A 16483-nucleotide genomic window follows, 5' to 3' on the forward strand; every position below is an offset into this window, starting at 1 on the left:
ACGTCACCTCAGCTTCCTACGGCGTAAAATATAACTTTAATTAGAATTCTGAGCAATAAAAGCTGAATCTGTCTGTCTGTTGAGAACTGATTATTGAGTCCTGAAACTTTAATTACTTTAATTACTTTGAGATTCTGAGGAATGCAGAGCCCTCGTCATCCTGCTCTTTAGCAGACAGTCACATCCTGCCAAAGGGGGTTTTGGTTGAACATCTACAACAAGCTGATGCGGCTCCATCTCTGCTTGCCTGCGTGCTGTTGGGAAGGAGGAAAAGAGTGAATGATGACAGCCGCTGTAACGGGATCACAAACCACAGTAGCTGCTGCTCGCAGAGTTTCTGTTGCCTCACAGATTCTTGTTGTTTTTCACATATGGCCGGTGCGCTGTGGCCTCAGAGTAGCTTCCTTCTTAAGGAAGCATAAAGTCTAATCCAGATACAGATATAAAGAACTTGGACTTGGACTTGAACTTGACTTTCAGTAATTTGAGTCAAACTGGCAGAGCAGAGTTATGACTCGACAACATTGGCCACAGCTAAAATAACACCAGCGACAGAAATCCGAGGTGGCCAAAGATAACTGGAGATTGCACTGAATTTTGGAAGTTAAAGTCAAGTTAACAAACCAAACAAATGTGTCCCCTTTATGTCTGAACACTCCACATATGCCACATATGTGTGTGTGTGTTTCCGTGTGTGCACACCACGGTGAGGTCACCGCCATGAGACCAGGCCTCCGTCAGGATAGCGATGACAGCCGAAAATAAAACCGAACTTCTTTTGGCTCTACCTCCCCTTTCAGACACACACAGACACACACTCCGACATGCACACAAACAGAAACACACACTCAGGCGGTGGTGCCAGTCAGCTGTTGTGCTGTGGTCAGGTGTTAAGCCCTGTGGTCCGGGGGAGGGGATAAAGGGGATATATTAGTAATTTGCTACAATACCCATCAGAGAATGATCCTTTAATGAAAATATTCATCATCACTGTTCAATAAACTGTTGATTCAACAATCTGCAGAGTCAGCAGCCGTTCCTTATCAAACACCTCAGGCTCTGAGTGTCATCTGCATCTGCTGGTGTTGTCCTGCTGCCACACAACTCCTAACTCAATAAATGTTTTTATTAGCAGGAAGCGGGTTTATCGCCTTCTTTTTGGGGCTCATGTAACTCTATATCGAATAAATGAATGCATAAATCAGAAAAGAGGTTCATGCTTCACTGAGCGGATTACTGAAATCCCAGATGAATACGAATAAAACGTCACATTATTTATATCTATTGTGTGTAAAAGGACTGTTTTTTGCTTTCTCAAACAAAACCAATACACATTTTTCTTAAATCTTAATATTTCTGTAAACAGAGAAACCTCCTGTATGCTGCCTTCTGATATTTTAATGATAACAACATATCAAATGACTGTGATTTTTAAGTTTTTAAATCGCTGCATCATCTGTAGTCATATCTATATAAACTGCACTATTTCTATTTAGATTTTGCCACTTAGTCTTTACTGCATATCTACATTTCATATATTTTATTTTTTATTTTTACTTTCTATCTACACTATAGTATAGACATGTATTTTGAATTCTTTTCTGGAGCACCTGTAACACACCGCACTTCCTCTGAGGATCAATAACGGATTGCTGATTCTGATATATCCTCTTTTTATTTGCTTATCAATGGATGCAAATTACATTTAACATTAACACAATTACATCTTTTATTGCAGTGTTTCATTTGTTTATGTGGGAAAAAAATTGTAAGTTCTGGACTGTGTTGGTGTGAGAAGAGTGCCACTGTGTGGCAACAAATGAATTAAAACAAGCAGAGAAATTACACAAATTATCTCCTTAGCTATTATTTATTATTGTTGTTAATTATTATTATTAATACTAATAAATTTGTGGATAAGAGTTTTTTTTTAACACTTAACACCAAAATTTGACTCGTTTCCTTTTTAAAGTTGACGCTTTTATTCTGAAATTCCGTACTCTTACTCTGAAACCAAACCGGAAGCCTAAACCTTCCCCACTAACAGTTGGGCGGAAGATGGCAGCTGACCGGTTAACGGCAGGTGAGTTACCGAACTTTAACGGGATTTAATTTTTTTCATCAATTTTGGCACACAAACTTTGAGGAGCTCGCGCATGCTCGTCAATATCAATATTGTTGTTAATATTATGTCATATTAATATATAAAATATAAAATATATGAAAGGCACAGAGAGTCGAAATGAATCAGGAGCTGATTTTACATGTGCCATTGTGTTTTTGACATAAAGACTGAGTTGTGTTACTGTTCTTACTGTTTCCAGGCTCTGTAGGTGTCAATAGACAGGAAATGTGTGACTTCCTGTTGGTGCAGAAAACAGCTGAGCCCAATCTGTGTGGTGGTTTTTGAAGGGGTAAAGTCAGATAAAGTTTCAGAAGTGATTTAAAGCTTACTCACGCTTCCTTTCTGAGGGGGATTTATCTGAAGTGAGCTCCAGTCCTCCACATTCCTTCATGAGAAGAGCAGTGAAACAATGTGGAGCCAAGGTTACTCCTGATAATGGCTGAAAGCTGACTACACTTTCATTCGTGTTTTGTCTCAGGGGGATTTTGTTGTGCTGCCTGGTCGTGGGCCAGGAGAGGTCAGGCAGTGGTGTCCAACGAGGTCTTCCAGTCCTCCCATGTCCATCATGTATCATTGAATTTGAATACTATGTCAAACACTGGAGAGCAGTAAGAATCCTGGGAAAACACCAACAGTCACAATCCTGTACCAGAGGCAAGAAGGAAGAATGTGGGTGAATGAGGGCCAGCCTAACCCCACTGTCATAACATGTAGAGGTGAAATATGATGGAAAGTAAGAAAGGTTTGGCAAAAGGTGGTTAAGAGCGCCGACATACATGATGCAAAACAGAGAAATGGAAAACATTGAGAAGAAGTGAAACTGCTATTTGAAAAAATTCAGAAACTATAGGAATCTGCCACAGGTAAAAAAGAGACCTAAGTTCAGTGGAAGGGCCAGTCTAATGGTGGCAGACCAACAACAGAAAACTGGTGGGACAAGATAGGACAATTCTAATGCTGGGAAGTATGCTCAGGATGATGTCTAAAAAAAGAATGGGTTCTGGTCTCTTGAAATGAGGGAGGGGCCCCCAAACTAAGAAAGGAGGGACCCCACGGATATATAAGTAAGCGGTTTGAGAGATTTAGAGATTTAATGTGTTTTTAGACCCCAGGGTCTGAGCTGCTCAGCTGCAAAATACTTGCTGTACTTTGAATAAAGAGTCTTTTGAGGATGCAAAAGACTCTTCCGACAAAATCATTGCATCATTTGCATATCTGCTTCAGTCAAGTTTAAGTTCTGACATTGCTAAATTTGGCAATGTAGAAAACCACCCAGTTGTGAATGGTTTTCCACTGCTATGATTGTGTTGTCTTTCTTTATCTCTGCTTTCTTTCTTATTTCTTGTGAGTGAAGAAAAGGAAGTGACAAATATAGATGGAACCACCGACGTCCAGAATACCTTACATATGATGGATGGTTTCCAACCAAGAAGCTGAATTTAGTCCCATTCATTAACTTCTCTCTCTGTTTTTCTAAACTTTTTAGCTTTGCTTTGCCTTTGGAGTGTGGCATCCCTTCCCCTGTTCCTGGGTCTCTAACAAGCCCCCTATTTGGAGGACTCCCAGGGAGCTCGCTCCTGATTGGACAACAGGCTGCATCCTTGCGGCTGGCTCAGCTGAAAGCACAGCTAGCATTAACGCAGATAAACAATGCTCTCACTGTTGGAAGCCAAGCAGCAATCCTGCGGACAGCTCCCTCCCCAACTGCTGCAGCCATTCATCTCCTCAACCTTCTGAAGATAGCAAACACCATGTCTCTACCCCTTTACAACCCTTTTGTCCCTGGGAACCAAAGCTCCTCCCAAGCACAACATAACCTTGGACTTGGATCTAGCCTCAGCGCATCTGTAGCTCCTCCGAACTCTGGGGCATTGACCCCTTCAGTCTTGGCTCACTCTGGGAGCTTCAGGGCTGAACAAATTAGTGACACAAAAGAGGACATAGAGGAATCTGCTGACATTAACAAATCCAGAGAGAAGGTGGCAACGCTTGGCAATCAGAAACATCAGCCCACTGGACAGGGCACACTCTCCTCTTATAGGATGCCGATGTCCTCTACTTCTGCCTCTCTAGGACAGAGAGTCGAAGGTGGCAGTACATCTTTGGACTGTTTGCCAAGCTACACAACATCAACTTTTAATGATTATTTTAAATTATGCCCATCACCAACTTCATCTAGTTATGGAGGAAGTGGGGATGGTAGATTAAATGTCTCCAATCAAAGAGGAGGTGATATGCAGTCTGTTCCAGGGTTGGGTGACTATGACCAGGCAGTGCCCGACAAGTCTGCAGCTGTGACTGAGTCAAGCCGCCCAAGGTACACTTCAGAGTCAGCCGCTAATATCCTCTCACACTTTGGACTTGAAAGAGAGGATTTGGAATATCTGATTTCCTACCCTGAAGACCAGATCACCCCTGCCAGCCTGCCATTCATCTTACGCCAAATCCGCATCCAGAAGGCTCAAAGAGCTACAAGTGCAGTTCAGTCCAAACCCTACCCTGAACCCCAGCCCACCAGGTCTGTGACGGAAAGGGACATGTTGAATAGTTCAGCCGGGGCAGTTCTGAGCCAGGAGGAAATATCATCAGCTGGTTCTTCACGGGTTCAGGGGAGCTCTCTCACCAACTCTTCGTACAGTTCAAAGCTGAGTTCTGTAGCTTCCCCGAGCAATGATCCAGCTGAACGAATGCAGAGCCAACCAAACCAGACTTCCAGATCGATCCTCAGCTCTCTATCTCTACCGAAGAAAGACACAGACATAAGACCCTTCAAGTCTGAAGCCTCCAAAGTCCTTCCTTTGAAAGAACCAACAGAAAATCCCCAGTCAGCATCTAAAACCACACCATCCAACCCCATGCACCACGGAGTGCATCCTGCCAGACCTGGTCTTGTGCTTATTAGCACCAGTAAAGCACGTGGAACGAAAAATCTGAGTAAAAGTAAAGTTGAACAGTTAGCAGTTGACCAGAAAACGAAGAAGCAGCAACGGGAACAAGAATCACAGAAGCTTTCAGTTCCACAGAAAGGACAAGCTCTCTGGCCTGTGCAACGAGTTCCTTCTGCATCTCTCATCCTCAGCAACACAGATGCCTTACAAACTAAGCAAAATTCACTATTGCCTAATGGTCACCCCATGGTTATTCCTCCAGCTCCACCTCAGTCAGTCCCAAACCCTGTGACACCTTCCAACAGTCAGTGTCCACCACAGAAAGTCTTCAAGGGTCTGCCAGCGCCGGCCACAACCCAAGACTATGCAGCAGCCATGCCGAGAGTGTTTCCACATACCTGTTCTCTGTGTCACGAAGAGTGCACTTTTATGAAGGTGAGTGGAAAACTGTCTTCTTTCAGTAAAGGAGGTCTTGGTTTGTTGGTGTCAATGTCTAAAATTTTGGTAAAATAAACTGGGCATTACATTTCTGACCTTTGTAAAGGTTGTTTAAAACTGTTCCCTTATTGTTTCTCTACTTACAAGGACTGGATCACCCACCAAAATAGCAGTCTTCACCTTGAGAGATGCACAGTTCTGCGGGCACAGTCAGTCTCTTTCTTTATTATGATTCTTCACTTCGAGGTTCTCGATCAATTAGCTTTTGCTTGATAGAGAAAGGTTTGATGACCTTTTGACAAAGTGTTGGACAGAAAAAGAGCAGAGTCAGGATTGTTTCTCTCTGAGCTTGTACCTTGGTGTTGCTTCTGCAGCTTATCTATAGTAATAGTCTGTAAAATCCAAACAATGTGTTGGTATCATTTTACTTTGGAAGTGTCACCTAAATTCCACAAAATTGCACCTCTTTACTGTTATTTTGTTTTCTACAGATACCCAGAGTGGGGTGGTGAGATAATATTGGAACCAAGGTAAATCATTTGGTCTTCACACGACCTACTAACCAGGCCTCTTGTTTTGGCCTACCATTTACCTGAGGTTACTGTTCAACTGTCTCTTCAGTTCCGCAGGGAAAAATGTTAAACCTTCATCTTCAACTACTGCCGAGATCTGTCAACCGTGTCACCAGAAAACAAGGCATGGAAGCTCCTCATGTTCCCGCTCGTCGAGTCCCACCAGGCAACATGAAAGAAGAGATAAACATAGCCGATCGCAATCACCGCACAGCTCAAGACACAATAATCGGTCTGTGAGGCAATTCTGACATCAGCAGTAGTCTGGGTTATCTGTGAATATTAGTATAAACATCTTCATCAGCATTGATGAGAATTTCACTTAAAGAATATTTAATTACATTAATGATTTTTTTCTTTTTTTTTTCAGTTCCAGGTCTCATTCTTGGTCTCCAAGGTATGAAGATCCTAACTCCTCCCGTTATCGCTCACGCTCCAGGAGTTCTGAGAGGCAATCCTCGCCGAGAAAGCGAAAGAGGTGGGTCTCCCCAAGTGAAGAGAGGTGGTCATCTCCAAGGAGCCACGAAAAACCATCACCAAGATGGGTTGACGAGAGACTACCATCTCCAAGAAGGAGCCCTGAAAGACGATCAGTAAGGAGGAGTGATGAGAGACGACCGTCTCCAAGAAGGAGCCATGAAAGAAGGTCACCAAAAAGGGGTCACAGGCATCAACCATCTCCAAGGAGTTCTAAAAGACGATCGTCCACAGAGAGCTCAACCCCTCAACGGTTGAGCAGTGCAGAGAGACTGGTGAAGAGAATACTGCAAAATCCAGGTTTGAGATGAATTGCAAAAAATTCTGCACCACAGGTTTTTAAAAAATTTCTTCTTAAGCTGTGGTCCTCAAACTTTTCCAACTAATGACCCACTTAAAAATTTAAATGGTTAGTGGCCCCCATCTGCGCTCTTTTTTAATTTTAAATTAAATGTCTATTGGAATTCTGTATTGTATGCAATTTTTGCATTTCGTCTTAATAAACAGGCCAATGAGAAATCCAAAACTCTGTACTTTTGTCTGACATAGTTTTTTTTGCCTTTGTCCCTCTAGTGATCAAGTCTTTGCCTGCAGAGTGTGACCTGGAGGCGACAATCAAAGCTCTAGTGCCTACCTTTTTGGCTGAGCACACCAGGATAGTTTCTTCCTCGTCATCATCATCATCATCGTTGATGCACAAAGGAGATAAATGCTCCTCAGCTCCCTCCTCTGGTGGGAGAAAGACGTCATCCTCTGCTGCCCCTTCTTCTTCTTCAGCAACAAAGAAGAGGGAGAGCGAGACGACATCCACTCAGAAAAAGAGCAAGCAAAGTGTGCTTACAAAAACCAAGGTTGGTAATGTGGTAGTTTGGCAACAAGCTAAGACTTCATATGAGTTTATCCATTTGACAGACAACTAAATTAGCTGTTGTCAATGACCAGTTCTATATTTACATCCAAACTAATCTGAAAGCCTAAACATCCAAATACTTGTCATGCATACTGTGTGTGTATTCACATTTTATTATCTATGTTCATAATTAATATAAAATAAAATATCAAATATTTGGTTTGCTTGCAGGATCCTGTTTCTATGAAGCAAACAAATCAGAAGTAAGATATCCTTCACTGAGATCTCTTTGACAATCATTGAGGCTCATGGTTTTAGTTTTACTTGTTCAAACTCAATTTTCGTGCTTCTTGACAACCACTTACACTCTCCTTTGTTCTCAGAAAACAGTCCGTTTCCACTGGCTCCAAATCTAAACCCACAACCACCAGTACCTCCACAAAGGATCCACTACCTGAATCTCAGAAAACGTTGATTAAATTGACAGAAAAACCTTTGTCATTATGCATTGAGGCCAAAAAAGTTGTAACAGACGAAGTTAAAAATGGTAAAGCTACAGCAAAAGTCACAAATCCAAAGGATTTGGTTAGCAAAGGAAAAAAGAAGACAGCAAATTTGAAGCATGAAGCAAATGTGTTTGTGTCCAAAGTGGAAAGAAGCTCAACTGTCCAAAAACCTGAGACACTGCAGGACAGATTGCCTACACTGAGAACACAAGAAAAGCTGGCAGAAAAAGCTGCAAAAGTCATCAATGCATCATCCAAGTTTACAGCTTCAGAAAATCACCCCGATGTTGAGACTTCCAAATCTGAAGAATGGGAGGCAAAGTTTCATGAAACTGTAGTGAAGCAGGAAAAGGAAGACATGCCCATTGAACTCCAGCACCAGCTAGACTTTTCCAAACAGGATGCTGTGGGGAAAGAGGCCACAGATGCTGAGCCTTTGGCATGTGGGGAAGCAGGAGTTGAACCATCAGAGCCCATGGAAGTTGAAAATTGTGCTGAAAAGCTACCAAATTCAGAGATTGTGCCAGAAAAGTCCAGTGAGATTCAACCACCAGCCTGTTCAGATGAGACCAAACCGGATACATCTCCACAGGAACCTTCCACTTTAAGAAGTTTAGCTGTAGACAAACAGCAATCGGGTTTGTTTTCTACAGCTGCAACCGCAACCTCCTCAGCTGCATCGGTTAAAAAGACACAGCTAGAAATAAAAAAAGAAACTTTTTCAGGTTTAGCAGCGAGCACGCAGCAACAGGTAACAACCTCATCCTCTTCAGCTGTAGCCAAGACGGAGCCGCAACCAGCAGTGACCACATCTTCAGCTACAACAGAGACAGAGCAGCAGCCTTCAGCAACCACATCTTCAGCTGTAATAGTGAGCAAGCAGCAGCTGGTGTCAACCTCACCCTCCCCAGCTTCCCCACCAAAAGCAGAGAGAGAGACGTCACAGGAAGCATCTCCATCTATCTCAGCTGCAGAACGGAGTGAGGTGCCAGCCGCAACCGCATCTTCAGCTACAGCAGAGACAGAGCAGCAGCCTTCAGCAACCACATCTTCAGCTACAGCAGAGACAGAGCAGCAGCCTTCAGCAACCACATCTTCAGCTACAGCAGAGACAGAGCAGCAGCCTTCAGCAACCACATCTTCAGCTACAGCAGAGACAGAGCAGCAGCCTTCAGCAACCACATCTTCAGCTACAGCAGAGACAGAGCAGCAGCCTTCAGCAACCACATCTTCAGCTACAGCAGAGACAGAGCAGCAGCCTTCAGCAACCACATCTTCAGCTACAGCAGAGACAGAGCAGCAGCCTTCAGCAACCACATCTTCAGCTACAACAGAGACAGAGCAGCAGCCTTCAGCAACCACATCTTCAGCTACAACAGAGACAGAGCAGCAGCCTTCAGCAACCGCATCTTGCTCAGCCCCAGTTCCCGCTCTCACCGTTGGAGAGATGGTAGAAAAGCACCTGCACAAAAACAAATTCAGTAAGGATTCAAAGAAAAGGCTGTCTCACTACAGACATTACCAAAATGTTGACATCCTGTCTTCATCTAGTCTTTATTCAAATATTCAAATATTCGTCTTCTTTTAAACACCTACTTTGTTCTCTTGATTGCAGAATGTTTCAAAAGGCCTGCCTGCCTCACACATAAAGTAAGTTTGGTCATAATCTTAGTTGATGAAACCATAATATGCACTAAAATTACCTGGAATGTTTGTTGTGAATATTATATTATACAGGGTATCAGCAGGTCTTTGAAAAATGTAGTCTGATTTGGTCCATTCATATTTAACTGAAATTTGATTTAAATGTTTAGGCCCAAACCAATTTATCTTTCACTCTTGTGTTTCTTCACTTCTCCAGTTTTTGTTTGTTGGCACGAAGCAGCTGCTCATAAGTCATTTGCCAGAGTATTATGATGGCTGCTACACAGAGAAAGACCTCGCCAACCTGCTTGTTCCATTTGGATTTAAACATAACAGTTCCAACACCTACGTTATTCCTCAGGCTCGAATGGTAAGACACCACACTCTGTTTACTTAATCACGATCATTTCTGTTGTAAGAACACACCAAACTCTTAACTTCACATCGCATCTCTACGCAATTATCGATACTAAATAAATGATGTAAACTAAAGACTCCTCACTGATATTGTAATTACAAATATAATTTAATAATGAGTCTCTAATAATAATCTCTTGTTTTTCTAAGGCCATTGCTATTATGCCATCACTGCACCAGGCACAGAAGCTTATGTGCTACAGTCAGACAAAATGCATTTCTTTGAAAGGGTGTATACTGGGCTTTGACATAATGGACAGCGTCATGACAACATCACCAGTAAGTCTGAATATGACAGAGCTACCTGTTATTGGCAGTTTCAAAGATGTCCAGTAAATTTCATTCTGCCTGCTCTCATCTCTTTGTTTTAGTTTGGGTTTTATGAATTTATAATGAAGAAGATGAAGTCTGTAAGTATTACACACCTCTATTTTCCAATCTTAATTTTAAGTCTACTAGTTGAATTGTTGCTTTGAATGTTCACTTGTTAAATCAGCCGGTGCTTGATGATGGAGGAAGTATAATCTACATCAAGAACATCTCACCAAGCGAGGCTAAAGAGCTCAGGGAATCTTTGAATAAAATCGGATCTGTCAGAAACTTCATGCCTCTGCTCAACAAGGTAAGAACCTAAATGCACAAGTTCACGTGTTCATCAGACTTCCTGGTTGTCTTACCTGTCCTGTGTGTGTTCCAGGTGTTTGTAGAATTTGAGTCCAATCGTGACGCCGATCGGCTCGGAGTTTGGTACAGCCTCCTGAAACAGGCCCCTGCTCACAAAGTCTGCAGGCTGAAAGTCCCACACAGCGGCTGTAAAGCCCTACGTGAGTCTTGTGTCAAAAATGAAAGCTGTGGTCGCGCTTCAGATATATTCAAATAAATCACTCGACCTGTTTGTTTGTTTTTTTTCTCACAGCACCAAGACTTGCAGCGAACGCTATCCCAGATGTTGCAGCCGGGCCAACTATCCCAGCAACAAAGTTTGGGGTGCCACGTGGCAGCGTTTCACCATTTTGGGTCACGTTGGCCAGTAGCCCCTTTTTGTTTCCCACCATGTCCCCGTGGTTCATCATCCCAGGTAGGAAATCAGCTGGAGATAAAATGAACCATGTTGGCGTTTTACTAAGGAAACTGACTTTTTCCTATTTTCACTCCACTAGATCATCTGACAGTCAGGGGAAATTATGACATCACGGTAATTCCATTATTTTTGTTTCAGTGGTATTTGTCAAAAACATATTCCTAAGAAATATGGACTGGATAAAATTAAGATTTAAACCAGGTTTTGCCCTTTTTGAGTTGCATGCGTTTGCACTTCAGTGTGTTCAAAGCCCTAAAATTGCATTTGTTTCTGTCATCCTTCTTTCTTGCTCTGTAATGAAACATTTCTCGTAGAGGGTCAACCGTCAGGGAACTATATTCCCCACAGTCATGTTCACCGGTTTGCCAGAGGGAAACTACAAACACGAGGACTTTGCTAAGCTGGTGTGGCCGTACTTCCCCAAACAAACTCTTCACTCCCTGTACTACAACATCATAGTCCTGACACTGCAGAGGAGGGTGAGGAGAAGATGCTGTTTAGTGTAACTACATGAAACTTTTTGTTTGAGTCATATCTGTCATAACATTCTTCCTCTGTTCTCCAGGCTTTTGTTTATTTCAGCGACTGGACGTCGTGCTCGAATTTTGTCCGAGATCACATAAAAAATCCGGTTTCTGTCAGAGGCTCCTTGCTGAATGTCCATTTTGTCTTGGAACACATGGCTCCTGAACCCAGTGAGGTACGGACACTCAGCTGATCCACGATATTCTTGGTTCTCCATCCTGAAGTCTGCCCAGTTAATCTCACACTGATCCGATTCCTTGACGTAACAGCGTTGTTGTTTGTGACTTGTCTTTTTTGCAGGAGTTGATGTATAAAACTCTGATGAAATGGAGCAACGCTGTAAGTCGTTTATCAGTAATTTCCAAATGAGGAAAAAAAGGATAGCTTTTCATTTCATTGCTTCTCAGCATCAGCTGATTGTTGTCTTTTCCTTCAGTGTACTCCGGATCTGGACTCTCTGGAGGAGCGGCTGCTCTGTGTGGAGATCTCTGAGACAAAGGTGGATCTCATCCAGGAGGTCATGGAGGCGGTGTCATCCATCGCTCCTTACGCCAACTTCCTGCCACTTGCCAACCGGGTACGAAAATAACACAACAAAACTTTCACTCTTCACATTTTGGTGTGGACAGATTGTTGTGACACAGTTTTTCTTGAATGTAGATGATCCTCATGACTTGTTGCTGTTTTCTTCCTTAGATATGTGTTGAGATGGCTGACTCCAGTGGTGTAACAAACGTGGTGGAGAAGTTCGACACATCGCACTTTGTATTCAGAAACTTAAGAGGGTGTGTGTTTTCTTACTATGGATAAACACGTTGTTATTTTTGGATCCCCTGTTCTCACATCATGACTGACCATTTCATTCTTCCTCTCTTCACAGGACTAAAGTTCCACATTTGGAGCCGTGAGTACACATTTAGAATTTAATTTTACTTCAACTATATTTCCAAACGCCAGAGTGTTGGTTAAAAATGTTTATCACTGTTACAGTTTGATTTGAAAGAAGAAAAAACTGTGTTATTTTGAAATCTAAAAACCCATCCCAACCCATGTGTGTGTTGACTTCAGACTGAAGAGCCTAAAACAGCGACTTGAAGACTCCAGGGAGACCAAAATCCACCTGGAACAGGACACAGGACAGGTTCTTCCCAAAGCCAAGCCCCCGACCCAAACTCCTTCTAAAGTTCCTGAAGGGCTTCAGAATCCGCTGCAAACAAGTCTCCCTGCTGGATCCACTGGTTGTGAATCAGGACCAAGTTCCACTTCCACAAGTGAGTTCACAAAGGAAGGAGACTGTCAGAAACCAGGAACTGAGATCGGGGGGGCAATTGAAGATGCAGGAAAAGCCAAAGAAAAGAGGGAGGAAACGTCAACAACAGCTACTTCTGCTGATGGAACCAGCTTTCCCGGGGTTTCCAGTCCGACGCTCTCAGCCACAAGTCTGGTCATCGATTCAGTGGAAGATCAGCCAACAACTACTGAGTCTGAGTCTGACAACAAGGAAAAGAGAATCAGGAGTGGAGGGAGAGGAGAGGAGGGAAGCACAGAGATGGGAGGAGATGACAGAGTGACTCGTCATAGTGATGAGATCACAGAGCTGCAGATGAACACTGCTCTGGATGGAGTCGTAGAAGAGAAAGAGGAGGGAAAGGATGAGCACAGCACGCAGGAGGCCCACCCACCCAGCAGAGAGGACCAATCAGTGGACTCCTTCATCACAGAGGTGAAACTGCTCAATGCATTATTGATTAAAGCGTAATCCACGTAAAAAGATGCTGATGCTTACAGTTTCTTGTCTCTCTTTTTAGACTTTGGTGACTTTAGTTGAAGCGGTTGGTGATGAAAAGGAGAGGGCTGATGAAGATGAAGCTCTGAAGACATCAAGATCTTCAAAACGCAAACAAGATGACAGGGGTGTGTGTTACTCTGCCTACCTGATTAATCATTGCAGCTCAAGATTTAACATTCATTCTTTTGTCCAGCTGTGTCTCAAGAGAAAAAGGAGCTTGTCGGACTTGAAGCAAAGAGAGCTCGTTCTCAGTCTCCTCATGTTACTGCTCATGTCAAACTTCCACCCATCGGCCACAACAACCCACTTGGTGAGAAAAACATGTGATTTCATTTAATAATGATTCCTTGAAAATGCTTTTTGCTCCGTTTTATATTGTGTTTCTGTTTCTCTTCAGGTCAGGAGTTTGTTGTTCCTAAATCTGGATATTTCTGTAATCTCTGCTGCGTTTTCTACCTGAATGAGAAGTCAGCCAAGGAGCTCCACTGTAGCAGCCAGAGACACTACAACAACCTGCAGGTACGCACAGACACACAATGAATGTGGAGTAACTCAACATGTGGCGCTATCTGGGAAGTGCTGGTTTGCTAACCTAACTGCATGCTTTGTACTGAACATTATTGGACAAACAAGCAAAAAATATAAGTGAAAGGCATAGTCCTCTTTTCTGTGCAGGGGGCATCCTTTCTGATTAAATATGTTGGCATTTAATTATCCAACTTTGCTGGTTTGTTACTTGCTCTTTGGACAGCTGCACAGTTTGATTGCATTTGTTGTGTCCTTGAATAATTGGGAACTTGCTAACATTAACATTCATCAATAACAGTCACATATTTGAATTTGTCGTTAGAATAATAATAATTAAAAAAAAAAACCCAAAACGGAAGCATCCATTCTACAAATACGTTTTTATGCTCAGCTAATGTGCCAAAGTTAGTCCATCAAGATTTCTTATATTAATACATTAAAAAGGATCAGCATCCATTTCCCAGAGGGAAATTTGTCGTTACAGCAGCAACCACAGGTAAAGAAAAAATACAAGAATAGAAACAAGGAGAAGAAGAACCAGAAAAAATATAACAAAACAAAGGGACAGTGACAGGGTCGCTGCAAATACACACAGGCCTGCACACTGCAAGAGTGTCACCAGTATTGATAGAAAATAATCTGTGTATTTGTTTATACATTACTGTACAGTATAGCTGTTTGAGTAGTTTCCTCAAAATACATCCAGAATACAAGAGTTTCAGGTCTCAAACAACTTTGGACTCTCTTGCAGCAAGCTCAACAAACTGACCTGTTGAAAGAGCAAAATCACAGCACCTCCATGAAGGGGGTGAAACAATGCATGACCTCTGATTCATGTGAAGAAGAATCAACGGAAAGGACCTGTCAGTTTTCTGGTGAGATCCATCAAGACTCTGACTCAGGGATTTCCCGTCTACCTACTGAGATCGGGGGCCTCACACAAGCGCAGGGAATCAGTCCTATGGCTGCCAAAATGTTGACATCTCAAACAACTCAAACTGACTCCATCGTCCCAGACCAGGAAGGACCTTCACAGGGAACTGTTCTGAAAAAGGCGGCCAATCAGAACGGTTCTGGGGTAGCCGTGGCAACACCGACATCACGCTTGCAGTTCTATAATCACCAAGGCCGAGTGCTGTCAGATCGACAGTTGGGAAAAACCCGGTGGTGGCATGAGATTGGATATGTGAAAAGAGGAGAGATCCCATGTAAAAAAGGATCACCCTTCTGGAAACCTTTGTCTCCGAAACTTTGGCAGATTTTTTCAGAGTCCACGCTGGTAGGCAGCACACATCCGCCAGCTAAAAGGTGGGGCAAACGATGGCCTGTGGGCGTCATGGTATACGACCATAGTGAAGGGCCGTGGTGTGAGATCCGGGAGGAGGACATGACTCATGTTTGTTTCTTAGTGGCTTTGGCTTCCTAAATAACGACTTGTCAAGCAGCTTCTTTGATCTAATTTTTACAAGCTTCTAACCATAAATCAAAGATAAAACTGACTTTTTCTCTCTTTGACTTGTTTTTGAATTTTGACCATTTGAAATAGAGGGACCGAAAACTCCAACAGGGATAATCTTGAGCTTTGTTTGGCTTTTAATAACATGTGATTGTACCCAGTAAACAAAGTAAAGTTCCTGCGGTTGGTGTCCCCTGGACAAACTCACAGGAACAGTTTGTCACTAAAAGCACTAAATATTAACTAAACTAACTAAACTAACTCGAATGGTTAACTGCAGATGTAGAATCCAGAATATAAAAGACGGAACCAGAATTCATACAAAATAAAGGCATGCAGAAACACTTGTGACTTTACATTGCTGTGTTCTTCTTCTCTCGGTCTCAGAATCACTACCAGAAGTTTTGACACAAACCATCGACAATTTCAACGCAAAAAGGTGAACCACAGCTCTGAAACCAGTGTGGAAGAGCTTTTATGTAAATATCATGAAACTAATTGTGTAATTTTGGAAATTTAAAACCAGTGTTATCCTTTTTTTCTATCATTGCATTACCTTTATATATTGTCTGTGTATTACTGAAGTCCAGCTGTTCAATACAAATCAGTATTTACTTTATGCAGTGTTTTGTTTTTTTTCTTTGTCACTGGACTAAACTGACCGTACTGAACTATCACTGTTTTTATTGGATGCCGTGACTTTTAAAAGGGTCCAATACTTATTTCTGTTGTGCAGTTTGCTCTCTTCTATTACTGTGAAATCAAATTTGAATACATTGTGATTTTTATTTTGGGACGTTCAGCAGCCTTGTATTGTCGAGCATAATTTTAACTGATAGTTCATGCTCACTTTATTTATACTTGTTACAAATGAAATTTACAATAAAATCACCCTTTTCAAAAGGCTTTGCTGCATTTGTGAATAGTGTGAGTTGTGTTAAAATTGCTTATCCTTCCCTCATAATGATGCATAAATCTGGCATTATTTTTAATTTTATTTCCAATCACAGTTTGCTTAAGCATGATTATCATCTCATACTAAGTCGGTCCTCCATCAGTCAGGAAAGTAAAAGCACAGATTTGTGCTCTCCAGAAGGAAAAGTGAAGTTTTTTTGGTGAAAAAACAAACAAAACTTTATTTTCAACGTTGGTGCCTTTACTGTGAAGGTCCGCGCTTTTACTCTGAA

General features: G+C 42.3%; 1 protein-coding gene across 1 annotated transcript in view; it reads left to right on the plus strand.

The window, feature by feature from the left end:
• Positions 1–16483, plus strand: part of znf638 (zinc finger protein 638) — a 39979-nt gene that overhangs the window by 4664 nt on the left and 18832 nt on the right. Inside the window, exons 2-28 of the mRNA XM_029526915.1 lie at positions 3612–5448; positions 5599–5660; positions 5943–5981; positions 6073–6255; positions 6394–6800; positions 7074–7351; positions 7582–7613; positions 7734–9337; positions 9472–9506; positions 9718–9870; positions 10068–10196; positions 10289–10327; positions 10414–10539; positions 10615–10741; positions 10834–10995; positions 11078–11112; positions 11313–11477; positions 11564–11698; positions 11824–11862; positions 11960–12100; positions 12220–12308; positions 12404–12427; positions 12592–13246; positions 13332–13437; positions 13506–13622; positions 13710–13831; positions 14592–15257. Coding sequence (XP_029382775.1) covers positions 3612–5448; positions 5599–5660; positions 5943–5981; positions 6073–6255; positions 6394–6800; positions 7074–7351; positions 7582–7613; positions 7734–9337; positions 9472–9506; positions 9718–9870; positions 10068–10196; positions 10289–10327; positions 10414–10539; positions 10615–10741; positions 10834–10995; positions 11078–11112; positions 11313–11477; positions 11564–11698; positions 11824–11862; positions 11960–12100; positions 12220–12308; positions 12404–12427; positions 12592–13246; positions 13332–13437; positions 13506–13622; positions 13710–13831; positions 14592–15257 — 7507 coding nt within the window. The remainder of the gene's footprint in view (positions 1–3611; positions 5449–5598; positions 5661–5942; positions 5982–6072; positions 6256–6393; positions 6801–7073; positions 7352–7581; positions 7614–7733; positions 9338–9471; positions 9507–9717; positions 9871–10067; positions 10197–10288; positions 10328–10413; positions 10540–10614; positions 10742–10833; positions 10996–11077; positions 11113–11312; positions 11478–11563; positions 11699–11823; positions 11863–11959; positions 12101–12219; positions 12309–12403; positions 12428–12591; positions 13247–13331; positions 13438–13505; positions 13623–13709; positions 13832–14591; positions 15258–16483) is intronic.

The sequence above is a fragment of the Echeneis naucrates genome, chromosome 18, assembly GCF_900963305.1.
Source record: "Echeneis naucrates chromosome 18, fEcheNa1.1, whole genome shotgun sequence".
Classification (NCBI taxonomy): Eukaryota; Metazoa; Chordata; class Actinopteri; order Carangiformes; family Echeneidae; genus Echeneis; species Echeneis naucrates.